The sequence below is a fragment of the Coregonus clupeaformis genome, unplaced genomic scaffold, assembly GCF_020615455.1.
Source record: "Coregonus clupeaformis isolate EN_2021a unplaced genomic scaffold, ASM2061545v1 scaf0100, whole genome shotgun sequence".
NCBI classification, from domain to species: Eukaryota; Metazoa; Chordata; class Actinopteri; order Salmoniformes; family Salmonidae; genus Coregonus; species Coregonus clupeaformis.
The window spans coordinates 397088-424715 of record NW_025533555.1 but is presented as its reverse complement, the minus strand read 5'-3'; the positions used below and the strand labels follow the sequence as shown (position 1 = coordinate 424715).

Genomic DNA, 27628 nt, shown 5'->3' with positions numbered 1-27628 from the left:
TGGGTATTTAGGCACCACTCCATGAACTAAATGAGTTCAAGCCAACAGTGCCTGCAGAGAAATCACCAACTCTGAAAGAAGTAATTAGAATATTCTCTTCCATTTGGCTTTGTGAAATTGACCATAAAAGATGGATGACAGCTTTAAACTCAATTGACTTTCTAAATCTGCAGAATCATTCATGTCTCAAGAAGTAACCTGACTCGTAAACTTGTTTTAGAGTTGAAGAGTTGTACCAGAATGTTTTAATTGTCTTTTTATTAATCAACACTTGTATGTACAAATATACTAATGTATGAGACATGGAAAATATTACATCTAGTAGTGCATCTACAGTACAAATATCCCAACTGCACTATGATCAAAGTATTTTACAGAACATTACATTCCATACAGTATCTGCATGTCACTTGAAGCAATGCAAATACTAGCAACTATAGCACTGCAATAAAATTATCAGGGATATCATTTTGAATCCCCTAATTTCTTTGTTCCTCATAACTCCATCCCCCTAACATTCCTGTTGTTGGACCCAATGTAGTCCATAAACACTATTGTAAACCTTTCACCCTATAGCAGCTACATCACTTTAGCAGGGTACAGTACAATCATGCATTTCCCTGAGATGCATTATCATGTCAGCCACACGTCTTGTTTGGTCAGAGCAGCAGGTAGGGAGTCTAATTTTTCTCACTTTAACATTATCCAGCTGTCCAGTTCCATTAAGAATTCCCACCTGTGCTTTAATGATACCAGCAGTGATCTATTGTACAGCTGCTCCTCTACCCCAATGCGACCGACCCTGCTGGTTCCTCTGTGTCGCTGCTTCCCAGCCCACAGTGACCTCCAGCAGGACCATCCTCCTCAGTGTCCCTCCCACCAATAGAAAGGGCCCCTGGGATGGCCAAGGCTAAGGGAGGAGTGGCGGATGGCAGGTCATCTTCCCCCAGGTCCTGGTCATAGTCATAAGCAGTCTCTGCACAGCGCCACCTGGCCCTTACGGTAGTCCCTGCAGGGACAGAGGCGGTGGTATTTGGCGTTGGCCCCGGCACAACTGAACAGCAGAGCGTCTTTCTGGAGGCCACACTCACTGCGCTCCACTGAGAAGGCTGGGAAGATGTGGTTCATCTCAGCCTCCACCCCCTCACACTGCACCTCCAGCCTGGGAGGAGACACCAGAGAGAAGTTCCTTTATATATCATTTTTCATATTAAGTTATGCGATTTACATTATAATCAATGTTTAAAAAAGGCTTTATAAATGGTTATCAATGTCATTACCACCAAAACACATGGGGTAGTGCATTAGAATGAGAGAGGATCTTCAGAAGAATTGAAGATGCTCATATTCACTGTTTGTTTCCTTAGTGATCGTGCTGTATAACAGAATCTGCTAAATGGCTAAATGTTAAATTAAAATACATTAAAAGATGTAATGTTGTGTAACACAGATGGTGATGTGATCACATGGTGGTGGAGGGAGGCAGCAGCAGCTCACCCGCTGAAGGCCTCTTTGATGTTGATGAAGCGGTAGAAGGCGGGCTCACAGATCAGGCCTGCGCTCTGGCATGCCTCCACACATGACTGGCCCTCCAGGGAGGCCAGCAGCCGCAGGGCGCTGAGCGGGGGCCAGGAGGGGGGAGTGCTGATGTTGGAGGCCCAGGCCAGGACACTGGAGTTGGGCAGCAGGACGAAGGGGCTGGGGGGGCTGCCTGGCCAACTGTTGGAGGCATTCGCTGAGGGAAATTGAGCTTTGGGTGCACAGAATTCCTGCAGGTGTATAATACAATAGCATAACTACACAATCTGGCTATTCAGCATTACATTCATCAATCAATTCTACTGTAGCCTACATTCAGCACTGAAGCGGAAGGTAGCCTAGAGGTTAGAGCATTGAACCAGTAACCAAAAGGTTGCTGGTTCGAATACCCGAGCCAACAAGGTGAAAAATCTGTAGATGTGCCCTTGAGCAAGGCTTAACGCTAATTTGCTCCAGGGGCGTTGTACTAATATGGCTGACCCTGTAAAACAACACTTTTCACTGCACCTATCCGGTGTGTGACAATATATATTTTTTTAAATTAATTCAGCTGTGAGCTATACATTCCTTTATTAGCTATACATTCAGATGGGTTCTGATTTAGACAGAATAACAAAAGCGGCATCACATTAGAGCTTATGACAGACACATTGCCTTCCAGTCTCCTGGAATAATATTAATATATATACACTACCAGTCAAAAGTTTGGACACACCTACGCATTCAAGGGTTTTACGTTATTTTTCCTATTTTCTACATTGTAGAATAATAGTGAAGACATCAAAACTATGATATAACACATATGGAATCATGTAGTAACCAAAAAAGTGTTAAACAAATCAAAATATATTTTATATTTGAGATTCTTCAAAGTAGCCACCCTTTGCCTTGATGACAACTTTGCACACTCTTGACATTCTCTCAACCAACTTCACCTGGAATGCTTTTCCAACAGTCTTGAAGGAGTTCCCACATATGCTGAACACTTGTTGGCTGCTTTTCCTTCACTCTGTGGTCCAACTCATCCCAAACCATCTCAATTGGGTTGAGGTTGGGTGATTGTGGAGGCCAGGTCATCTGATGCAGCACTCCATCACTCTCCTTCTTGGTCAAATAGCCCTTACACAGCCTGGAGGTGTGTTGGGTCATTGTCCTGTTGAAAACAAATGATAGTCCCACTAAGCGCAAACCAGATGGGATGGCGTATAGCTACAGAATGATGTGGTAGCCATGCTGTTTAAGTGTGCCTTGAATTCTAAATAAATCACTGCCAGTGTCACCAGCAAAGCACCCCCACTCCTCCTCCATGCTTCACGGTGGGAACCACCCATGCGGAGATCATCCGTTCACCTACTCTGCGTCTCACAAAGACACGGCAGTTGGAACCAAAAATCTCAAATTTGGACTCATCAGACCAAAGGACAGATTTCCACCGGTCTAATGTCCATTGCTCGTGTTTCTTGGCCCAAGCAAGTCTCTTCTTCTTATTGGTGTGCTTTAGTAGTGGTTTCTTTGCTGCAATTCATCCATGAAGGCCTGATTCACGCACTCTCCTCTGAACAGTTGATGTTGAGATGTGTCTGTTACTTGAACTCTGTGAAGCATCAATCTGAGGTGCAGTTAACTCTAATGAACTTATCCTCTGCAGCAGAGGTAACTCTGGGTCTTCCTTTCCTGTGGCGTCCTCATGGGAGCCAGTTTCATCATAGCGCTTGATGGTTTTTGCAACTGCACTTGAAGAAACGTTCAAAGTTCTTGAAATGCTCCGGATTGACTGACCTTCATGTCGACCATGTCTTAAAGTAATGATGACTGTCGTTTCTCTTTGCTTATTTGAGCTGTTCTTGCCATAATATGGACTTGGTCTTTTACCAAATAGGGTCACCCCTACCTTGTCACAACACAACTGATTGGCTCAAATGCATTAAGAAGGAATGAAATTCCGCAAATTAACTTTTAACAAGGCACACCTGTTAATTGAAATGGATTCCAGGTGACTACCTCATGAAGCTGGTTGAGAGAATGCCAATAGTGTGCAAAGCTGTCATCAAGGCAAAGGGTGGCTACTTTGAAGAATCTCGAATATAAAATATATTTTGATTTGTTTAACACTTTTTTGGTTACTACATGTTTCCAAATGTGTTATTTCATAGTTTTGATGTCTTCACTATTATTCTACAATGTAGAAAATAGTAAAAATAAAGAACAACCCTTGAATGCGTAGGTGTGTCCAAACGTTTGACTGGTACTGTATATACACATACATACATACCGGTATACATCATTTTAATTTTAATAGCAGGACACTGTAAAGTCCATTATCCTTCTGAAGAGTATGAATTAGGCTTGAAAAGGTTTGAATCTTAAGCAACCTGCCTACACATAGTTTGAAGTACAACATAGCTACTGTAGTAGGTCAAAGCTGTGTGCTGGAAAACCTTGGTAGAGCATGTGTGAAATAGGCATTGTGGTGCTCATATTTTTTCAGCTTCAGACTAATGCCTATTCTCAATTAAAACCTTGTTTTTTGTTTTAAAATTCCTAGGTTTTTACACGGAAGGTGATTTATGCAACATTATTATACAACATTATAATTAAGCAATAATGCCAGAGGGGGTGTGGTATATGGCCAATATACCACGGCTAAGGGCTGTTCAACATCCCGACCACTATTTGTATCAGTTTGAATCACTTTCAATGGGGGACTTTTATTCTGAAGGTGAACCGCAAATTCCACTCTTGTGGCTAATCTGTATTGTGGCTAGCTTCACACAGGTGTGCAGGGCAGAGTTAAAGAATATCCAACACATGGCAGAGTTGTTAGTTTGGCACTGTGAAGGAGTGTACTGGAATGTATTATGGATATTAAACTGATGAGTTTTTCTGATGCTAGCAAGCATGCATTTGCACCGCTTACATACTCTGTCAGAAATGCTACAAAAAGGTAGCACATCATTGGTTCTTAACGAACAGAAATGAGCATGTGAGAGCGATAAATTATACATTTAATAAAAACTGTTACACCTACAAATCTAGTCAATCCGGCATTTTAAAAATCCCATGGTCGCTTTATCGACGCTATAGTCTCGTTTTAATCCGACGTCTAGAATTTTAGCAAGGTAGGCGCAAGAAATACTCTTAAAAATCAATTGCTAACAACCTGTTAGAAAATCTGCTATGCGGTTTTCGGTAACGGCCGGACGGCTCATGACGAGAGGCGGAGAATGTGTTGTGTACCTCCAATCAAGTTGATTTGCGAATTTACATTGAGATTGGTGTCATATTGGCTTAGATATGATGGTAGGGAGATTTGAATTTAACACTGAACTATTCCTACTGAGGAGCGATGGGGTGAGGTTGTGTTCCTCTAAGCTGGGAGGTAAGCTTGGCTTCTTCTTTATATGTGTTGAGTAAAGCTTAAACCATGCATTTAGATTGTAGGTAGGTATTGTAGTTAGGTATTGTTGGTAGTTTATCCAGGTAGTTATTGTAGGTAGTTATTGAAGGTAAGTATTGTAGTGTATTCGGCTGAGCCCGGTGAAGCACGAGGCTAGCTAGCTAACCCACTACCTGGACCATTAAAGCTAGCTAGCTAGCGGGTAGCAACACTGCAGCCACTGCTAGCTGGCCAACTATACTAGCTAGCAGTACTGTAACAACTAAATACATTTCAACGGAACGATTTGATTAGTGTAAAGTTAGCTAGCTACATAGTTGTCTTGGTATCAATGAAAAAGGTGTAGTATAGAGAAACTATCGAGGTTAGCTAGCCAGCTACATTTTCAAACAGTCAACACCGCAGCCACTGCTAGCTAGCCAACATTACCAGCTAGCAGTACTGTATCATTTTAGTCAATGAGAATTTTGTAACGTAAGCTTCACTTTCTGAACATTCGAGATGTGTAGTCCACTTGTGTAGCTAGCATGACTGACTTTGTGCTAGCTAGCCAACGTTTAATTACTTCTGCGTTATGAAAGGAACTAGACACGGACATGAATGATCCATTGGTAGTTTGTTGTAACCAAGTATTGGTGCTAAACTGTGTGTTATTGGATGCTAGCATGCTAGTTAGCTATGGCGTCATAGGATACGGTGCCCTGGGCGGTTTTCACAGAAGAATACTGTACCAAGTTAGCTAGCTGAATAAACTAAGTTAGTCTATTCCTGGAAACATTTAAACACTGTAGATTACAGCAATTATAATTTCTAAAGTGGAAGTTGGAAGAGTTGTATTTGAGTGTTTCAGTGAAAGGTTAGTGAGGGAGGCCTCGTTTCCCCAGATGTTTAGTTAATTTCATTCTGATCTCCTTTGCATTAGTGTAGCCTTTTCTGTAGCCTGTCAACTATGTGTCTGTCTATCCCTGTTCTCTCCTCTCCGTACAGGCCATACAAACGCCTCACACCGCGTGGCTGCTGCCTCTCTAACCTGGTGGTCCCTGCACGCACGACCCACGTGGAGTTCCAGGTCTCCGGCAGCCTCTGGAACTGCCGTTCTGCGGCCAACAAGGCAGAGTTAATCTCAGCCTATACTACCCTCCAGTCCCTCGACTTCTTGGCGCTGACGGAAACATGGATTACCACAGAAAACACTGCTACTCCTACTGCTCTCTCCTCGTCTGACCATGTGTTCTCGCATACCCCGAGAGCATCTGGTCAGCGGGGCGTTGGCACAGGAATCCTCATCTCTCCCAAGTGGACATTCTCTCTTTCTCCCCTGACCCATCTGTCTATCTCCTCATTTTAATTCCATGCTCACAGTCACTAGCCCATTCAAGCTTAACATCCTTATCATTTATCGCCCTCCAGGTTCCCTTGGAGAGTTCATCAATGAGCTTGACGCCTTGATAAGTTCCTTTCCTGAGGATGGCTCACCCCTCACAGTTCTGGGTGACTTTAACCTCCCTACGTCTACCTTTGACTCATTTCTCTCTGCCTCCTCCTTTCCACTCCTCTCCTCTTTTGACCTCACCCTCTCACCGTCTCCCCCTACACACAAGGCAGGCAATACGCTTGACCTCATCTTTGCTAGATGCTGTTCTTCTACTAATCTCACTGCAACTCCCCTCCAAGTCTCCGACCACTACTTTGTATCATTTTCTCTCTCGCTCTCCTCCAACACTACTCACTCTGCCCCTACTCAGATGGTAATGTGCCGTCGCGACCTTCGCTCTCTCTCTCCCGCTACTCTCTCCTCTTCCATCCTATCATCTCTTCCCTCTGCTCAATCCTTCTCCCTCCAATCTCCTGATTCTGCCTCCTCAACCCTCCTCTCCTCCCTTTCTGCATCTTTTGACTCTCTATGTCCCCTATCCTCCCGGCCGGCTCGGTCCTCCACTCCTGCTCCGTGGCTTGACGACTCATTGCGAGCTCACAGAACAGGGCTCCGGGCAGCCAAGCGGAAATGGAGGAAAACTAGACTCCCTGCCGACCTGTCATCTTTTCACTCCCTCCTCTCTACATTTTCTTCCTCTGTTTCTGCTGCTAAAGCCACTTTCTACCACTCTAAATTTCAAGCCTCTGCCTCTAACCCTAGGAAGCTCTTTGCCACCTTCTCCTCCCTGCTGAATCCTCCTCCTCCTCCTCCCCCTCCCTCCTCCCTCTCTGTGGATGACTTCGTCAACCATTTTGAAAAGAAGGTTGACGACATCCGATCCTCATTTATTAAGTCAAATGACACCGCTGGTCCTGCTCACACTGCCCTACCCTATGCCTTGACTTATTTCTCCCCTCTCTCTCCAGATGAAATCTTGCGACTTGTGACGGCCGGCCGGCCGCCCAACAACCTGCCCGCTTGACCCTATCCCCTCCTCTCTTCTCCAGACCATTTCCGGAGACCTTCTCCCTTACCTCACCTCGCTCATCAACTCATCCTTGACCACTGGCTATGTCCCTTCCGTCTTCAAGAGAGCGAGAGTTGCACCCCTTCTCAAAAAACCTACACTCGATCCCTCCGATGTCAACAACTACAGACCAGTATCCCTTCTTTCTTTTCTATCCAAAACTCTTGAGCGTGCCGTCTTTAGCCAACTCTCTTGTTATCTCTCTCAGAATGTTCTTGATCCAAACCAGTCAGGTTTCAAGACTGGTCATTCAACTGAGACTGCTCTTCTCTGTGTCACGGAGGCTCTCCGCACTGCTAAAGCTAACTCTCTCTCCTCTGCTCATGTCTGGCAGACATATCAGTGTGGATGACGGATCACCACCTCAAGCTGAACCTCGGCAAGACGGAGCTGCTCTTCCTCCCGGGGAAGGACTGCCCGCTCCATGATCTCGCCATCACGGTTGACAGCTCCGTTGTGTCCTCCTCCCAGAGTGCAAAGAACCTTGGCGTGACCCTGGACAACACCCTGTCGTTCTCCGCTAACATCAAAGCGGTGACCCGATCCTGTAGGTTCATGCTCTATAACATTCGCAGAGTACGACCCTACCTTACACAAGAAGCGGCACAGTTCCTAATCCAGGCACTTGTCATCTCCCGTCTGGATTACTGCAACTCGCTGTAGGCTGGGCTCTCTGCCTGTGCCATTAAACCCCTACAACTCATCCAGAATGCTGCAGCCCGTCTGGTGTTCAACCTTCCCAAGTTCTCTCACGTCACCCCGCTCCTCCGCACACTCCACTGGCTTCCAGTTGAAGCCCGCATCTGCTACAAGACCATGATGCTAGCCTACGGAGCTGTGAGGGGAACGGCACCTCCGTACCTTCAGGCTCTGATCAGTCCCTACACCCAAACGAGGGCATTGCGTTCATCCACCTCTGGCCTGCTGGCCCCCCTACCTCTGCGGAAGCACAGTTCCCGCTCAGCCCAGTCAAAACTGTTCGCTGCTCTGGCACCCCAATGGTGGAACAAGCTCCCTCACGACGCCAGGACAGCGGAGTCACTGACCACCTTCCGGAGACACTTGAAACCCCACCTCTTTAAGGAATACCTGGGATAGGATAAAAGTAATCATTCTACCCTCCCCCACCCAAAAAAATATATATTGTAAAGTGGTTGTCCCACTGGCTATAAGGTGAATGCACCAATTTGTAAGTCGCTCTGGATAAGAGCGTCTGCTAAATGACAAAAATGTAAATGTAAATGTAGTTATGCCACCAATATTCAAATGAGGTTTAGGCAGGAATCAAGCCTGGGAGAGCACCTCCCCCAGCCGGGCCTATTCATAAGGAACAGGTAATAATATTTCTGTGACATCTCACTCTGGCCCCCAGCCCTGTTTATTAAACAGGCTCCCAGCGCCGGCTGCAATAACCAGGCCTCCTCCACTCCCCTCCACCACACCACACCACGGCCCCCCAGCCGTAAATAAATAATAATAAATAAATAAAAAACAGTGAGGCAGGGATCATGGGGGTCAGAGTGGGTTAGCGCTGCCTGTGGAGGAGGATAGAAGGGTTGTCTCTAATTGTAAGTCTGGGCTCGTACATGCCAGGCGGGCAGCCTCAGTGTCTGTCAGTCACAGCCCACTGAGCACACTACTCTGTGTGGACAGATGGGGGGGAATCAGGGCTTGGCATAGGCCACCCTATTTCCCCTCTTCTCCCACTGCCATGGCCTTAACCAGACTGGCAGACAGGCCCCTCTGTGCACCGCACAAATCATCTCAGCATGATGAATGTACTGGAGCATGACAATGTGTGTAATTGTGCAAAGAAATATTAAAATACATTTAGTGTGTGTGTGGTTGTGTGCGTGTGCATGGACGTGTTTAACTATACATGTGGGGACCAGAAGTCCCCACAATAGTAGTAAACAAACAAAAATTTGACCAACTGGGGACATTTTGTTAGTCCCCACGAGGTCAAATGCTATTTCTAGGGGGTTTAGGGTTAAGGTTAGAATTAGTGTTAGGGTTAGAATTAGGTTTAGGGTTAGGAGCTATGGTTAGTTTTAGGGTTAAGGTTAGGGTAAGGGTTAGGGGTTAGGGAAAATAGGATTTTGAATGGACTGAATTGTGTGTCCCCACAAGGTTAGTTATACAAGAATGTGTGTGTGTGTGTGTGCATACCTGTATGTGTATTTATGCTTGTTTGTGTGTGTGTGTGTTTGTGTAAGTTAGCTCTTTTATACAGTGGGGAAAAAAAGTATTTAGTCAGCCACCAATTGTGCAAGTTCTCCCACTTAAAAAGATGAGAGAGGCCTGTAATTTTCATCACAGACTTGTAACTTCTTCTTTAAGAGGCTCCTCTGTCCTCCACTCGTTACCTGTATTAATGGCACCTGTTTGAACTTGATATCAGTATAAAAGACACCTGTCCACAACCTCAAACAGTCACACTCCAAACTCCACTATGGCCAAGACCAAAGAGCTGTCAAAGGACACCAGAAACAAAATTGTAGACCTGCACCAGGCTGGGAAGACTGAATCTGCAATAGGTAAGCAGCTTGGTTTGAAGAAATCAACTGTGGGAGCAATTATTAGGAAATGGAAGACATACAAGACCACTGATAATCTCCCTCGATCTGGGGCTCCATGCAAGATCTCACCCCGTGGGGTCAAAATGATCACAAGAACGGTGAGCAAAAATCCCAGAACCACACGGGGGGACCTAGTGAATGACCTGCAGAGAGCTGGGACCAAAGTAACAAAGCCTACCATCAGTAACACACTACGCCGCCAGGGACACAAATCCTGCAGTGCCAGACGTGTCCCCCTGCTTAAGCCAGTACATGTCCAGGCCCGTCTGAAGTTTGCTAGAGTGCATTTGGATGATCCAGAAGAGGATTGGGAGAATGGCATATGGTCAGATGAAACCAAAATATAACTTTTTGGTAAAAACTCAACTCGTCGTGTTTGGAGGACAAAGAATGCTGAGTTGCATCCAAAGAACACCATACCTACTGTGAAGCATGGGGGTGGAAACATCATGCTTTGGGGCTGTTTTTCTGCAAAGGGACCAGGACGACTGATCCGTGTAAAGGAAAGAATGAATGGGGCCATGTATCGTGAGATTTTGAGTGAAAACCTCCTTCCATCAGCAAGGGCATTGAAGATGAAACGTGGCTGGGTCTTTCAGCATGACAATGATCCCAAACACACCGCCCGGGCAACGAAGGAGTGGCTTCGTAAGAAGCATTTCAAGGTCCTGGAGTGGCCTAGCCAGTCTCCAGATCTCAACCCCATAGAAAATCTTTGGAGGGAGTTGAAAGTCTGTGTTGCCCAGCGACAGCCCCAAAACATCACTGCTCTAGAGGAGATCTGCATGGAGGAATGGGCCAAAATACCAGCAACAGTGTGTGAAAACCTTGTGAAGACTTACAGAAAACGTTTGACCTGTGTCATTGCCAACAAAGGGTATATAACAAAGTATTGAGAAACTTTTGTTATTGACCAAATACTTATTTTCCACCATAATTTGCAAATAAATTCATTAAAAATCCTACAATGTGATTTTTCTCATTTTGTCTGTCATAGTTGACGTGTACCTATGATGAAAATTACAGGCCTCTCTCATCTTTTTAAGTGGGAGAACTTGCACAATTGGTGGCTGACTAAATACTTTTTCCCCCCACTGTATGTACACAGTACAGTGTGACTTCATCTTGCCTGTGCATAAATAAATGTGGATGAGGTTGGCTGCACCATCTCCAGGGTAATGGAGGCCGGTGTATGCAACACAAACCCACCTGGTTCTGGATGTAAGCATGCAATCTCTCCAGCATCCCCTCACAGGTGTACTCATAGGGCAGATATGGCTCCACCTGCAGAAAGAATATCATACACTGTCACACACCATCGGCTTTAGACCTCCATCAACACCGCAGCTATAATAGAACTGCATCGTTTTAACGTTAATCAAAGCTGACATATTCATTAAGGTAATTGTGAATGGCTTCACCAGGCCCTGCTTCACATTACATTCAATGACCTCATACATCACAGGTTACAGCCTTTGACTTGATTTCATTATTCTGTTAACATCGACTACATCAATATGACAAACAGTGAATTAAGCTGACAATCGACCACAGGTTATGTACGAGCTGTTAAACCGAATGTCTGAATCTATTTAACAACTCACTGGAGGATGTGATGAGCATCCCACTTTTGACCTTCACCAGATCATGTGAAAACTTTCTCCAGAGCTGGCATATTTCATTGTGTTACAGGTTAGAATGTATGTTACATACACAACAGATGCTGTGACACTGCAGTGAAAACAGCACTGAGAAGGCACTTATTTTCACTGCAGCAGTAAACACACGTTAGTCATCAGTGTGATAGGATGAAGTCTGCAGGTCAATGCTTTCTATTTTGCTGTTATCCAAAGCCTTTTTGGGTTAGATTACATAAATAATTATGATATATGTTGGAGTGGGAAATGTTCAATCAGCGTGATGGTAGTCCCATTCCACATCGCCTAACCTAAGATGTCTGTGCCATTTGAAAGAGATCTCATTGTTTACCATCAGGCCTCTCCGAGGCACTTGGGCTTTTAAACTGATAAATGGTTCCTTTTAGCGTTCACTTCCTTTTAGCGCTCACTTATTCGTTTATTTCATCTGTTTAATGAAATGTATCTGGCACCTCATCAGCTATTCCAGAATGCAATTTGCCTTTTGGGCATCTTTATATAATGGAATGAAAAGGGAGAGGAAAAGAACTGCTCTCCATGGAGTCTGAATTGAATTCAGCTGTAGAATACATTTACATCTCTAAACCAACCGCATTTCCTGCATACTTACTCATCATATCTGACCAGTATACCTGACTACCTGATCACAATATCACAGGGATTATTAGTGTTGTTCAACCACATTGGCTCAAAGAGGGGACATGTTTTTCTTCACCTTCAGTGTATACTGTTTAGTGTATCAACATAATGAAAAGTGCTTGTGTCCTGTATTAATTAGTTGTTTTGTTTCCCTTTGGCCCCTCTCCTCCACTCCTAACCCACTGCATGCACATGTTCTACCGCAGCATTACAACCAATGGATACTCCATTTTGGTTCCCTCAGCAGCCAGTCTGGGCTATATTTAACCTGCCGGGTATGCTCTCACATTATTCAGAGCGTGGTGGGTGATCGATTGGCTGTACCTTTCATGTTGGCCTAGCGACAGATTGAGCACAGCATGATTGATTAATATCATCTTCAGTAGACAATGGGTAGTGCCTGGAGAAGGCAGTATGGGCCCTCTGGTAGACTGCTATACTAACCCAGGTGTCTGCTGCAGAGTGTACCTACTGAGCCACTCCATCTCCGAGGCAATTAGGACTAAAGGCCTTGGAAGGAGCCAGCTAAGCAGTTTGCAGTTACACTGGATCCTGTGATTAACAGCTCAATTAGCAATGTGAGCTACAGTACAGAGAAGTGGGTCACAACTGGAAATACAGTCTGTGGGAGAGGAGATTATATACCTCCACGGCACCATTAATCTCATGCGTAGGTAATGTTAATACTCAAGACTTTCTTTAAAATGAGATGCAGTGACGATAATACATCTGAAAGGTCATTTGTCTCTCTGAACAGCCATGCTTATCATCTCTGTGAAATCATGTGGTCCTCTGTAGCTCAGTTGGTAGAGCATGGCGCTTGTTACGCCAGGATAGTGGGTTTGATTCCCGGGACCACCCATACTTCAAATGTATTCACGCATGGCTGTAAGTCGCTTTGGATAAAAGTGTCTGCTTAATGGCATATATTATATTATCATCTCAAGTGAAATTAGCATACTAACCTTGGTCCTCATGATGTCACGTATGGCAGACTCAAACTCTTGGGAGTTGTTGAAATCCACCGTGATGACGTGTGGCCTGCCTATATACTGCTCAGCATAGGGATGCTGTGAGGAGACCTGATGGAGGAATTAACACAATACTGTATCAGTCAATACAGTCTCCATCCAGACAATACATGGACACAGCCACAGTCACAAGCAGAGAAACACACGAGTCAGGTTGAGGCGTGCCTTGCACTAATTCACTGACTAACATTCATTTCCTCCACAGTATGGAGACAGTCCACTGACACCACAGAGACAGCCCACTCACCTGTCTGGAAGTGGGCTTCCCTCTGAAGAACTCATGGTTGAGGGAACTGTGGGACGGCTTAAACTTGGGCTGCAGGAAGATGCAGCCGTTGGCTATGGCCTCTAAAGGGGCTGGCCCTTCGTATGGGAAGCCAAACCCAATGAAGAGCTTGTTTGAGAGAGGAAAAGAAAGAGAAAGATGAACCAAACTGCTGCTGTTTACTGGCAACTTGTATTTGAAGTATAGTATAACAAAGGTATTGAAACCCTCCATACCTTGGCCTTTCTGAGCAGCTGTTGCAGCTCTTGTTGGGGCAGCAGGCCGTGGTTTTTGACAAAAGCAGGCACCTCTGGAGGGCGCTGTGTCTCATAATAGACAGTCCCATGGATCTCCATGTAGCGGTGCAAAATGGCCAGGAACTTTTCCTTACCCTACGGGGCAATGGAACAAATGGTTAGGACAGACTGGGAACACAGTATAATCAATCTATCCACCCCAAATATGCAGAATGTAACTAGTTTTTTAACCAATTCTGTATGAGTTGAAAGTCCTTCTAAAAAATAAAGCTATGTTCAGTGTGTTGGTTACAGGCATAACCAAGGTTACAGGCATAACCAAGACAGGGGCAAACATGTTATTCATGACATTGGCTGTCAGCCTCTTCCACTTAAGAGATTCCTCCATATGATCTGCGTCACCCTCCTGGGACTGAAGAGCAAGGAAGAATGTGCTCAACCTGTGAAGACTACAGTAGCATGGAGGTCATCTCTCAGAAGAGTTAAAACCCCTTGACTGACAGGCCTCTCACCCTGGAGAGCTTCTGATTGGCCCAGGGCAGTGTGAACAGAATCCTGTGTGACTGACTGTTACTAGGAGTAGTGGGGTGGCTACTGTAGCCTCTGGTGTATACAAGTGGAGGTTCCTCAGAGGAGGAAGGGGAGGACCATCCTCCTCAGTGAATTTCCTAAAAATATATATTTTTAAACACTTAAAAAGTTATCATTTTTAGATAAAACTATATTAAATATAATCACATGTCACCAAATAATTGATTAAAACACACTATTCTGTAAAGAAGGTCTACAGAGCCTCCAGAGCACTCTGTAGGGTAGCACCATGGTATAGCCGGAGGACAGCTAGCTTCCGTCCTCCTCTGGGTACATTGACTTCAATACAAAACCTAGGAGGCTCATGGTTCTCACCCCCTGCCATAGACTTACACAGTATTTAGGACAACTTCCGGAGGACGTCCTCCAACCTATCAGAGCTCTTGCAGCATGAACTGACATGTTGTCCACCCAATCAAAGGATCAGAGAACAAATCTAGTACTGAAAGCATAAGCTACAGCTAGCTAGCACTGCAGTGCATAAAATGTGGTGAGTAGTTGGCTCAAAGAGAGAGAAAGACAATAGTTGAACAGTTTTTAACAAACTAATTTATTACAAAATGAAGGAGAAGCAAGAGAGAAAGAGTGTCATTTTTTTCCACTTTCAGTTTCTAGCTAGTTCAGCCTACTGAAACACCCACCTCAAATAGAGGGATGCTATGTTGATATAGCCAACTATATCTATCCAACACAACAATGGAACTCTTCCTAGTCAAGGTAAGCTTTTGGTTTGACTCATTTATTGCCACCGGGGCCGCCGGTGTAACTGCTTACTGACTGTACACTGTAACATTACTGCATGATTGTAGCGGATTTACTAACATGTTAGTTCTATTAGCTATGCTGACTATGACGTTACTTTAGCAAATATGGTGACAACGATGTAGGCTGTGTGTAGCGGTTTGGCTTGGAAATGTTTTTTCGTCTGGTCACATACAGCTGATGTGTTGTGCATTGAAGTCCACAAGTGAGTGGAAGAGGTGAAAGGAGGAGAGCGCATATGCGAGAAGGAATACAACGTGGCTGCTATGAAAGTGAACTGTCAGTCCATGTGTCACTGTCTGTCACCTAAAATTTGTCTCTCGACCTGTGTGAACCTACGGCCCTGACCGCCACTGGTGCATACAGACTGGCATAGCCAATTAGAGGGGTGATCTGATTTCCTTCACCAAGCAACAGCAGCACTAAATGACATGAGACTGTCTTATATGGGCAGAAAGGACTGAGAGTGTGAAGAGTAAGCATGGGTTTCACCTTGGCTACAGCAGCACACTGGTCACTGATCATAGAGATGTAATGGGTAAGCAGATGAGCTGACCTGCACTCATTATTACTAACCAATACAATCAGGCCACAGCAATCAGGCCACACTGAGAATGTACCTCTGGAATTTATACACAAATAAGGGATAAATAAATAAAAACATGTCTTTTTGTATTGCCCTAGAGGAGATGATTAGTCAACTTTGGTAATTATCCCATGAAAACCATAGGATTAATCATTCACATTGTTGCACCTCATTTTTTCATATTGGACCAGTTTGATTTTTCAGAAGAACAAACATAAGACGAAAGTAATATACCTTTTCTTGTTCTCTAGTTACAGTTGAAGTCGGAAGTTTACATACACTTAGGTTGGAGTCATTAAAACTCGTTTTTCAACCACTACACAAATTTCTTGTTAAGAAACTATAGCTTTGGCAAGTCGGTTAGGACATCTACTTTGTGCATGACACAAGTAATTTTTCCAACAATTGTTTACAGACAGATTATTTCACTTATAATTCACTGTATCACAATTCCAGTGGGTCAGAAGTTTACATACACTAAGTTGACTGTGCCTTTAAACAGCTTGGAAAATTCCAGAAAATTATGTCATGGCTTTAGAAGCTTCTGATAGGCTAATTGACATCATTTGAGTCAATTGGAGGTGTACCTGTGGATGTATTTCAAGGCCTGCCTTCAAACTCAGTGCCTCTTTGCTTGACATCATGGGAAAATCAAAATAAATCAGCCAAGACCTCAGAAAACAAATTGTAGACCTCCACAAGTCTGGTTCATCCTTGGGAGCAATTTCCAAACGCCTGAAGGTACCACGTTCATCTGTACAAACAACGGTACCCAAGTATAAACACCATGGGACCACGCAGCCGTCATACCACTCAGGAAGGAGACGCGTTCTGTCTCCTAGAGATGAACGTACTTTGGTGCGAAAAGTGCAAATCAATCCCAGAACAACAGCAAAGGACCTTGTGAAGATGCTGGAGGAACTGGTACGAAAGTATCAATATTCACAGTGAAACGAGTCCTATATCGACATAACCTGAAAGGCCGCTCAGCAAGGAAGAAGCCACTGCTCCAAAACCGCCATAAAAAGCCAGACTACGGTTTGCAACTGCACATGGGGACAAAGATCATACTTTTTGGAGAAATGTCCTCTGGTCCGATGAAACAAAAATAGAACTGTTTGGCCATAATGACCATTGTTATGTTTGGAGGAAAAAGGGGAACACTTGCAAGCTGAAGAACACCATCCCAACCGTGAAGCACGGGGGTGGCAGCATCATGCTGTGGGGGTGCTTTGCTGCAGGAGGGACTGGTGCATTTCACAAAATAGATTGCATCATGAGGAAGGAAAATTATGTGGATATATTGAAGCAACATCTCAAGATATCAGTGAGGAAGTTAAAGCTTGGTCGCAAATGGGTCTTCCAAATGGGCAACGACCCCAAGCATACTTCCAAAGTTGTGGCAAAATGGCTTAAGGACAACAAAGTCAAGGTATTGGAGTGGCCATCACAAAGCCCTGACCTCAATCCTATAGAAGATTTGTGGGCAGAACTGAAAAAGCGTGTGCGAGCAAGGAAGCCTACAAACCTGACTCAGTTACACCAGCTCTGTCAGGAGGAATGGGCCAAAATTCACCCAACTTATTGTGGGAAGTTTGTGGAAGGCTACCTGAAACGGTTGACCCAAGTTAAACAATTTAAAGGCAATGCTACCAAATACTAATTGGGTGTATGTAAACTTCTGACCCACTGGGAATGTGATTAAATAAATAAAAGCTGAAATAAATAATTCGCTCTACTATTATTCTGACATTTCACATTCTTAAAATAAAGTGGTGATCCTAACTGACCTAAGACAGGGAATTTTTAAGAGGATTAAATGTCATGAATTGTGAAAAACTGAGTTTAAATGTATTTGGCTAAGGTGTATGTAAACTTCCGACTATTTAAACAGCTCACAAAAACCTTTCCTGTTGAGAAATGAATTGTAATAATGTCATTAAAACTGTATGCGTTCCTCTCAAAGTTGTGATTTACATATAGAGTGGTGAGAATGTTGTGTTGTTTCAAATCTTCAGTGGCATACTAAGCCTAACATAGAACATTTGTACTGAACACAATATAAATAAACATGTATGAGCTTTCCCTCTGTAGACTAAGAACCCTTCCACCAACAGTTGTAAATAGAGCCACTGATGTCATTGCAGATACTCAATGTAAAAGAGCAAACAAAGTAAAACTATAATTAGTAGAGAGCTGACATTCTGAGTACTGATTAAAGCTCCACCTTTTCCTAAACATGTCATAGGGCAGCAGTTTATTGATCTGACAGGGAGATGACAGAAGATGTGCAGACAGACCAGGCTGAACGCATAACAACCCTCAGGCCTTTTTATGAAAACTCTTTATCTTTGTGGTAGATAAAGATAATTCACCTGATACATCTTTCTTTCCTCTGAAAAGCTAAAGCTGTTGACTCATTCCAAAATGATTTTAGTTAACTGTCTGGCACATTTAATGGAACATTAATGCATACATTGCGTATGAACAGTATCAATCTCTATAAAAGGAATCTACAGAGAAATCAAAAACCAGGGACAGTCCATACCATGGCTCAAAGTAAAACAAAGTTTCAGATGGTGTTCAAAATGTCAATCATTGACCGGAAGTGCAGGTATACTTACTTGGAGCTGGAGGGGATCCATCAACATTTCATGAGATCAGAACAAGAGGAAACCATGTGGGAAGGAGAAAAGACAAGAGAGAGACAGTGAGTGGGAGAGATAAAATGATAGTCATTTTGTCTCCTTGTACACATACAGCTGCAGTACAACACATAGCTGACAGGCACATGAACCTGAGAGCTGAGGATGATGCCAGAAGCAGTGAGGGGTAGTCCCAGTGTCGAGGGAGGCGCAGACACAGATGGCATTCACATGGCAATCTCTCACACTCATAAATGTTATACCTCGCATGCCGTACCTCAAACTGTTCAGAGTGAGGGGGAATTCAATAAGCGTAGAGAGTGAGAGAACAAATGCAGCCGATTCATGTGCACCTAACCACGGGGAGGCAGCCAGACACATCAATATGTGATGCCTTTTTCCTGTAGCTTGGAGGGAGAATTTACGCTAAACAAAAACAACTGCCACTTCAACAACCCTCACACGTCTCTGGGTGTACATACATATACCTAGTGGATTGAAGTGTCATGCTTGGCAGATGGGCGAGAATAACTTAGTTTCAGCTTGTCTCTGGGAGTCGGGTGCACTTCATTTATCACATCATGACAGAATACACTGCAGCATATAACACACTGCTGACTGTTGTGTAAATATGTTGAGACGCCATCTCAACTGGACTACACAGCTTAGTAGGGGAAAAGTCGTTTGTTTGTTGATATCATGTAGACAGGAGCAGGTGATATGCCCATTGGGGTGTCAGTCAAAGGCACTCTCAGCAATATAGTTTTCTTTGATTGAGTTGTGACATTAGTGCTGTAGAAATTGAACATTGATATCCATATGATCACCTTCCACATGCTGGCCTCTTTGCCGTACACCACTGCCATGCTGTCCACCTTGTTCCTCTGGATGCTCAGCCTCTCTGTGTCATTCAGCTCCTCAGCCACAAAACCCATGAAAGAGTTGTCTGGAGTGTGTGCTGTGAGGGACAAACATAGCAAAGTGTCAGGCTCAATAAGTCAAAGTCAAACACTAAACTAAATCTTGACATTCAGTTTCAAATGCAACTCAGAAGCATGTTTTGTAAGATGTAGGAATAAAGAGACATAGTGGTTAAAGGAATAGTTTTGACTAGCTGGGACCACATCACCTAAGAGAAGGACAGTGGTCACTCCATAAACCAGGAATCAAAACAAGGCCTGAGTATTTCCAGTACACATGAAAAATAAAAAAGCCATGGCTTGCGATTACAATGTGTATTTCCAAAACAGCAGGACTTCCACAGAAGCTATGCTCACTGAGTTAATTGGAAGAGCACACACACAGCTGAAGTCTCCTCTCCTTCCACTGATCCCAGCTGGATGTCTGAGCTCTGCGTGCGTGCTTGTGAGCGAGCGAGAGCGAATGGTGCTAAGTTCTAGTGTGTAGCTCTACGCATCTGTTTGGCCACAGCTGCTGCTACCCTCCCAGGGTCCTCCTCGTCTCTCTGGCCTGAGCTTCCACTGTGAGAGGCCAGAGGCCTACACGAGCGCCCCACAACATCTGTGCCCACACACACACTCCAAAAGCCAAACCTCCACCAAAAGCCCTATTACCATGTCCCACTTTCTTTCTTTCTGAGGTTGTTACCTGATAAACAAGTGCAACCCCATTCCCCTCACATCCAGTGTCAGAAGAGAGAATATGCTCAGAGTTCACTCACGGAACATGGTCATGTACTGCCTGCAGTTGAGGTTCCAGTAACCCCAGTTGGTCCTGTAGCCATGCAGGGTGGCGTAGTCCTCATGGTTGTAGGCCGGCTCTGTGCCAAATGTATCAATCACACGGATGTGGCACCTGAGAGACAGAGGAAAGAGATGGGAGAATGAATGGGTTCTGTATGTCAAAATACCGGAACATAGATAGACATTGCCTCCTGTTGTTGCAATGATAGAATATTTATCTGGTAAAAGCCCATGTCTAACAAGCAGTACTATGGGAACGAAGCCCACGAGACTTGGCCCGTAAAGCAGTCAGGGGTGATGGATGTCACCGTGTCTCTCCTCTCCCTCAGTGTGCTGGGCTCAGCCTGCCCTCCAGGTGAGGGGAAATGGACTTTAAATCACACGCTGCTTTAGACCACTGCTAGGCCACTTCACACAACAGGGGAGATAAATGGAGAGCACAGAGACTGGCTGGGCTAAGCTCTTAGTCACAGCAATGTAACCACATCAAGACACCGCAAGGATACCTCCCTTCTTTGGTGGGTCTCTGATATGGCTGGGGCATAATGTGTGAGAGGCTGCATCCTAATAGTCTGAAGAGGTTTCCTTTCATTGTGTATGACCACTTACTGTACCTGACAGGATTGAATAGGAGAGAGCAATTTTGACAGGAGCACCACTAACATATATTACTTTGATTGTATCCTTTTAGTAGCAACGGTCATCGAAATTGTTAAAAGGTTTCAAAACAATTCTAATAAATGCAACAGCTGGACATTTACAGTGGGGGCTGCTGAGGGGAGGACGGCTCATAATAATGGCTGGAACGGAGCAAATGGAATGGCATCAAACACATGTGTTTGGTGTTGTTGATACCTTTCCACTAATTCCGCTCCAGACATTACCACGTGCCCGTCCTCCCCAATTAAGGTGCCACCAACCTCCTGTGTTGGACAATGGATGAAGATACTCCAAACTTTTAACATTTTTATAATCCATCAGATATTGACTGGATTATAGCACATAAAACATTTTATGGACAAATAATTAATCGAGTTCAGGGATTTTGGTGGGAATTCAGGTATTCAATTTATTGTAAAATGTCACTTCTATATTTTCTTAGAATGCACTAAAATGTTGTGTTAAATAAAGAAACATCTACAGTACCAGTCAAAAGTTTGGACACACCTACTCATTCAAGGGTTTTCTTTATTTTTACTATTTTCTACATTGTAGAATAATAGTGAAGACATCAAAACTATTAAATAACACATATGGAATCATGTAGTAACCATAAAAGTGACCCAACCTCAACCCAATTGAGATGGTTTGGGATGAGTTGGACCGCAGAATGAAGGAAAAGCAGCCAACAAGTGCTCAGCATATGTGGGAACTCTTTCAAGACTGTGCCGAATGTGCCGAATTGGTCAATTGATACATTTTCAAGTACATAACTATAGAGAACATACAAAACTGATATGGTAATACACAATGTAAGTTTACACACTCCCAGGAATGTCATACATGATGGATCATTAGCTTATATACTAACTTTCACACATCTAGATGGCCGGGCGGGGTGGGTGTGGAGCAAGAGACAGCAGGGGTTCAAACTGTAGAACCCAGTTCCTACATTTGAATATAAAAATGTATTTTATCAAACAAAACTATGCTACATTTTATCTCTGGGACCCTTAGGATGACAAATCAGAGCAAGATTACTGAATGTCAGTACATTATTTACCTTCAGAAGTGAATGTATCAAACCAGTTGCCGTGATACATTTTTTGTTGTTGTGCACTCTCCTCAAACAATAGCATGGTATTTTGTCACTGTAATAGCTACTGTAAATTGGACAGTGCAGAAGATAAAGAAGAATTTAAGCTTTCTGCCCATATAAGACATGTCTATTTCCTGGAAAGTTTGTTGTTACTTACAACAGTCATGCTAATCACATTAGCGCACGTTAGCTCAACCGTCCCATATACGGGATACCAGTCCCGTAGAGGTTAAAAAAAGGTAGGGGCATGGATCAGAAAACCACCATTTGCCTTATGCAGCGTGACACATCTCCTTCGCATAGAGCTGATCAGGCAGTTGATTGTGGCCTGTGGAATGTTGTCCCACTCCTCTTCAACGGCTGGGGGAAGTTGCTGGATATTGGCGGGACCTGGAACACGCTGTCGTACACGTCGATCCAGAGCATCCCAAACATGCTCAATGGGTGACATGTTTGGTGAGTATGCAGGCCATGGAAGAACTGGGACATTTTCAGCTTCCAGGAAATGTGTACAGATCCTTGCGACATGAGGCTGTGAATGATCATGCTGATGGCGGCGGATGAATGGCACGACAATGGGCCTCAGGATCTCGTCACGGTATCTCTGTGCATTCAAATTGCCATCGATAAAATGCAATTGTGTTCATTGTCCATAGCTTATGCCTGCCCATAACATAACCCCACCGCCATCATGGGGCACTCTGTTCACAACGTTCACATCCGCAAACCGCTCGACCACACGACGCCATACACGTAGTCTACGGTTGTGAGGCCGGTTGGACGTACTGCTAAATTCTCTAAAATGACGTTGGAGGCGGCTTACAGTAGAGAAATTAACATGCTAAATATCTGGCAACAGCTCTGGTGGACATTCCTGCAGTCAGCATGCCTATTGCACGGTCCCTCAAAACTTGATATTTCATCAGCTTCTTGATATGCCATACCTGTCAGGTGGATGGATTATCTTTGCAAAGGATAATTGCCCTCTAACTGGGATTTAAACAAATTTGTGCAAAACATTTCAGAGAAATAAGCTTTTTGTGCGCATGGAAAATGTATGGGACCTTTTATTTCAGCTCATGAAACATGGGACCAACTCTTTACATGTCGTGTTTATATTTTTGTTCAGTGTATGAATACATTAACATAAAGGTGAGAAACAAGGTTGCAACCACCACCTACATCTCCTCTAACTGAAGCTAATTGTAGAGATTTTTTTTCTATTGATAATGTCAAATTAACAGCCACACAGAAAGACTCATGTGAAGGTGAAATTACAGAGGAACTTCTGGATGCAATTAAAGACTTTAAGTCTGGGAAAACTCCAGGGTTGGATGGCATACCAGTCGAGGTATACCAAACCTTTTTTGATATACTAAGAGGACCGTTATTAGCATGTTTTAACCATTATCTGACACTCAAGAAGAAGGTCTGATCTCGTTATTACTGAAACAGGATACAAGTGGAAAATATAAAGATCCAGTCCATTTACAAAATTGGAGGCCCCTTACACTTCAGTGTTGTGATGCAAAAATCCTAGCAAAATGTATAGCGCATAGAATTAAAAAGGTATTGTCGGATATTATTCATTCTAATCAGACAGGTTTTTTACATGGAAGATACATTGGAGATAATATAAGGCAAGTATTGGAAACAATAGAACACTATGGAAAATATGGGAAACCAGGCCTGCTATTCATAGCAGACTTCGAAAAGGCATTTGATAAAGTTCGCCTGGGGTTTATATATAAAAACCTTTATTTTTTGACAGAATGTTTAAAAAAGGTATAATCTTCGTAAATGATATCATCGGTAGGACTGGTGGAGTTATGTCGCACATGCAGCTAACAAAAACATATGGAAATGTCTGCTCTACCCAAAATTACAACCAAATAATTGCAGCCTTACCGCAAAAGTGGAAGAGGAAAGTGGAAGGGGGAGAAAGTAAGGAACTTGTCTGTCGGCCTTGCATTAAAGAACATAATTGGTTAAGGAAAACTGTGATAAATAAAAAAGTATATCAGTTTCACTTAAGGACCAAAGGATTGACAGCCGTCCCATATAGATTGCAAAATAGTTGGGAAGAGATTTTTGACGTACCGATCCCATGGCATAGTGTTTATGAACTGACACGCAAAACGACACCGGATTCAAAAATTGGAATCTTTCAATTTAAATTATTATATAAAATTCTTGCTACCAATAGAATGTTATTTATATGGGGGATACAATCTTCCCAGCTCTGCTGATTTTGCTGTGAAGAGACAGAATCATTAGATCATTTGTTTTGGTTCTGTCCATTTGTAGCTTGTTTTTGGACACAGGTCCAGGAATGGCTAAAGGATTGCAATATTTACCTGGAGCTAACCTTGCAGATAGCATTACTGGGTGATCTGAAAAGTCATAGTCAATCAATCAATAATATAATAATACTTTTAGCAAAAATGTTTATTTTTAATTCACAATCTGTAGAAGCAATGAGAATAGAAAGGTTCAGAATTTTTGTAAAACATCACAGTACGGTTGAAATATATATGGCAAATAGAAATCATATATGGATGGTGTTAAGAGATAGATGGGAGGTATTGAATAGAGTTGAAGGATGGGACTAATAACAAATAATAACAAAGATAGCTAATAATGTAAGCATACTGTGTCCATAATAAGTATATAGGTTGTATGTTGGGAGCTTTTGGGAAAGAGCACAGTTAGAAAGATATGGCATATAGAAGCAAACCGGATGGACATCATGAAAATGATCGGAGAGGTTGAGAGTAGAAGAAGCTCAGGAGCAAAATAAAATAAAAAATATATATATAATAGAATTATTGTAAAATTAACTGTGTCCATAAGGTGTAGATAGTAAGTATAGACCGGAAGTAGAGGCCTGGGCATTGTTGTTCACTAATTTACTCCAAGTAGGGAAAGGATGGCGGGGTTGAAAAGTAATAAAGGGGAGTATATATATAAAAAACATGGGGGATTGGAAGTGATGCAGACAATTACATTGATAGAAGATACAATCTATCTGCAATATTAAGCTGATCCATCCCCCCCCCCCAAAAAAAAAGAAGAAAAAAAAAAAGGTTGCAACCACCAAACACTTGCTCTGTCTACCCTACCTGCACTCACCTGGGCTATCTAGACTGCCTCATTAATTACTGTTGTTGTCACGTTCTCTTGCATAATTGTGTCAATAGCAGGATACCCTCGGATAAAAGGGTATCAACATGATTACACCTATCTAAACATACTTTACATTGTTTGCGAGATCAGACATAATATCACTATAATCCGAGTGTTCATTTTCGGAAATTGCTTTCATTTCAACGCATCTAATTTGTAAACATTTCAACTGTATTAAATGATTACTTGTTTCAATTCCACCAAAAAAATGTACACCCATCAAAATAAAGTAATCTTTCTTCTCTTTCTTGGGATGTAAGTGTCGAGACGGTGCGTTCAATCCCAGACGAAGCTTTAGTGTTCTTATCGATTCAACTAAAAGCCAATGTATCCCATTGAGCCCATTTCAGCCATTACCGGGGTGTGTTTGACAGGTCTTTACAAACATTTCCGTTGTCGTAACGTTAACGGGAAGAGAAAAAAACAGGCACAAGCAAGAGTATGAAAGAGTCACAGAAAGCAATCAATCCAGCGAGATTTAAGTGACAAGTGGATTTTGCTCAAACACAGGAAATAGATGGCTGAAAAATACAGATCCTCAGGTGGGTGGGGCTACTTTTAGATTAGAAGAAAGGGAAGAAAAGAGGAAGGATGGGGAAAGGAAGCCATATGAGAATAGTGAGAGGGTGAGTCGAGCACGGAGCATTGTTTTATCTCCCCGCTTCATCAGCTCTGCATATCCAGACTGAAGGAATCAAGGGCTCTTATCAGATCTGGTTGATTTATCAATGTTCTGTATCTCTAAGCAGTCTGGGGGCCTGCAGAGGAAATTTAAGTATTAGCCTGCCAGACTGGGACAGTTGATATGCATCGGCTAATCAAGTGACCTTGTATTGACACTGATGGGAATCATTGGTGAATTATTTCAAAGGATGTACTGTCTGGGCCAGGACTGGGACAGAGGGTCTCATAAAATAGTCTTATAGGACCTCAAAGTAATCCCACAGTCAGATCTTTCCTGTGTCATCTATTCAAACATAATTCCATTGCTGCACGGATATCTGCCTGTAATGCAAATGATCCATGAGGCAAACACAATCATATTGGCATCTGGTCAGTCATCTTTATTAGGAGCTTCATTGTGTGATCGCAAACAATAGTGTGTGCACTACAAATATTGTGCTGTGTTTGCATGTCTATCACAGGAGGCTCATAATAATGGCCGGAACGGCGCAAATGGAATGGCATCACACACCTGCAAACCATGTGTGATGTATTTGATACCATTCCACTAATTCCGCTCCAGTCATTACCACGAGCCCGTTCTCCCCAATTAAGGTGCCACCAACCTCCTGTGGTCTCTATAATAATATTAGTGTGTGCGCACGCGCGCGTTAGGGTTGGGCGGTATCCAGATTTGCATACCTTCATACCGTTCCTGTACCATACCGGGGTATACGGTATTACAGACAGTGCACACAAACGCCGCTATTTCTTTCCAAACATACATTTGATCCAGGAGGGAATTGATTGTCTCTGCTGTAACCAAGAAGTTTGATCTTGCAGGCTAGCCACTTAGCTAGCAAGTTAGCAAACCAAATGCATAGCTGAAGCCCTGAGCTGGAGAAAATGTATTTGGCTCATCTTAGATAGTTAAAGGTAGACTGAATGAAATGATGTTGCCATGAGCAGAATCGCGGATATTGCGATGAGCGAGATGCACAACTTCGCTTTCACACAGTCACACACAGCGTCTGTGCATGTGCACAGGTTCACTTCACACTTTTGTAACATGGTAGCCACGGGACAAAAACAGCAGAGAAGTTGAGACTCAAGCTTCAAAGCTCTTAGTTGTTGCGGAAATTGACCAGTATGCTGTTTACTTTCTGCATCTACGACATATCGCTATCTATCTTTAACTTAGTAATAAGCAGTGGGGTAGCACCCCCCCCCCCCAAACTTTAGGGTGCCCCAAAACCCACACAAAAATATATACGGTATACCACCCAAGTCTATTGCAAGCACATGCACGTGTGCAGATATTTGAGTGCATGCATGTGTATAATGAGCTAAATGGAGGTTGTGGAACAGGAAATTGAATATGCAGCTAGGGACAAAACAGACTGGAACACGACTCCACAATATAATGTAATATAAAATAACAGATTTATCACACCCCAGACATATTATTTTCTCTCCAACTGAGAAATGGAAACATTATCATTTTCACTTTTACAATCCTATCACTTAAAATTGGCCTGCAATAACTAAGACCAATAATTATACTTTTTACTTGCTTAGTCGACACTTTGCGGGGCCTCGGGCAACTTCCTGTACATTGCAAAGTTCCAAATATATACAGAGAATTCAGGGGCTATAAGCGGTGCCATTTCTCCACTGTGCTACTTAGCATTTCTATCAGTCAATCTGGGACTCATTATTTACCCATTTGATCGCTGTGTGAGCTGCTCTCATGCAGATTCCCCCTGGAAGCGCTTTGGTGACTCACAGGGGACCAACCAGCTGACCAAATACCAGCCAATAAGGGCAGCAGGCCAATAAGCCAATGATTAACCAGCAATGCCAGTAACAAAGAAACACACAGACAGTTTAACTTACACATCATGGACAAGTTTGTTCCTCCTCC

The 27628-nt window shown here is 43.3% G+C and overlaps 1 protein-coding gene across 3 annotated transcripts in view; it reads right to left on the bottom strand.

Annotated features, from left to right (window-relative positions):
• Positions 1-244: 244 nt before the first annotated feature.
• Positions 245-27628, bottom strand: part of LOC121551149 (alpha-1,6-mannosylglycoprotein 6-beta-N-acetylglucosaminyltransferase B-like) — an 86389-nt gene continuing 59005 nt past the window's right edge. For all 3 annotated transcript variants that reach the window (XM_041863700.2, XM_045213334.1, XM_045213335.1), the window contains 9 exons: positions 20075-20208; positions 19221-19351; positions 18373-18378; positions 13789-13944; positions 13535-13681; positions 13222-13338; positions 11169-11243; positions 1498-1769; positions 245-1162 (listed from right to left, as the gene is read on the bottom strand). In XM_041863700.2, the coding sequence (XP_041719634.1) occupies positions 964-1162; positions 1498-1769; positions 11169-11243; positions 13222-13338; positions 13535-13681; positions 13789-13944; positions 18373-18378; positions 19221-19351; positions 20075-20208 (1237 nt within the window). In that variant the 3' untranslated portion in view covers positions 245-963. The remainder of the gene's footprint in view (positions 1163-1497; positions 1770-11168; positions 11244-13221; positions 13339-13534; positions 13682-13788; positions 13945-18372; positions 18379-19220; positions 19352-20074; positions 20209-27628) is intronic.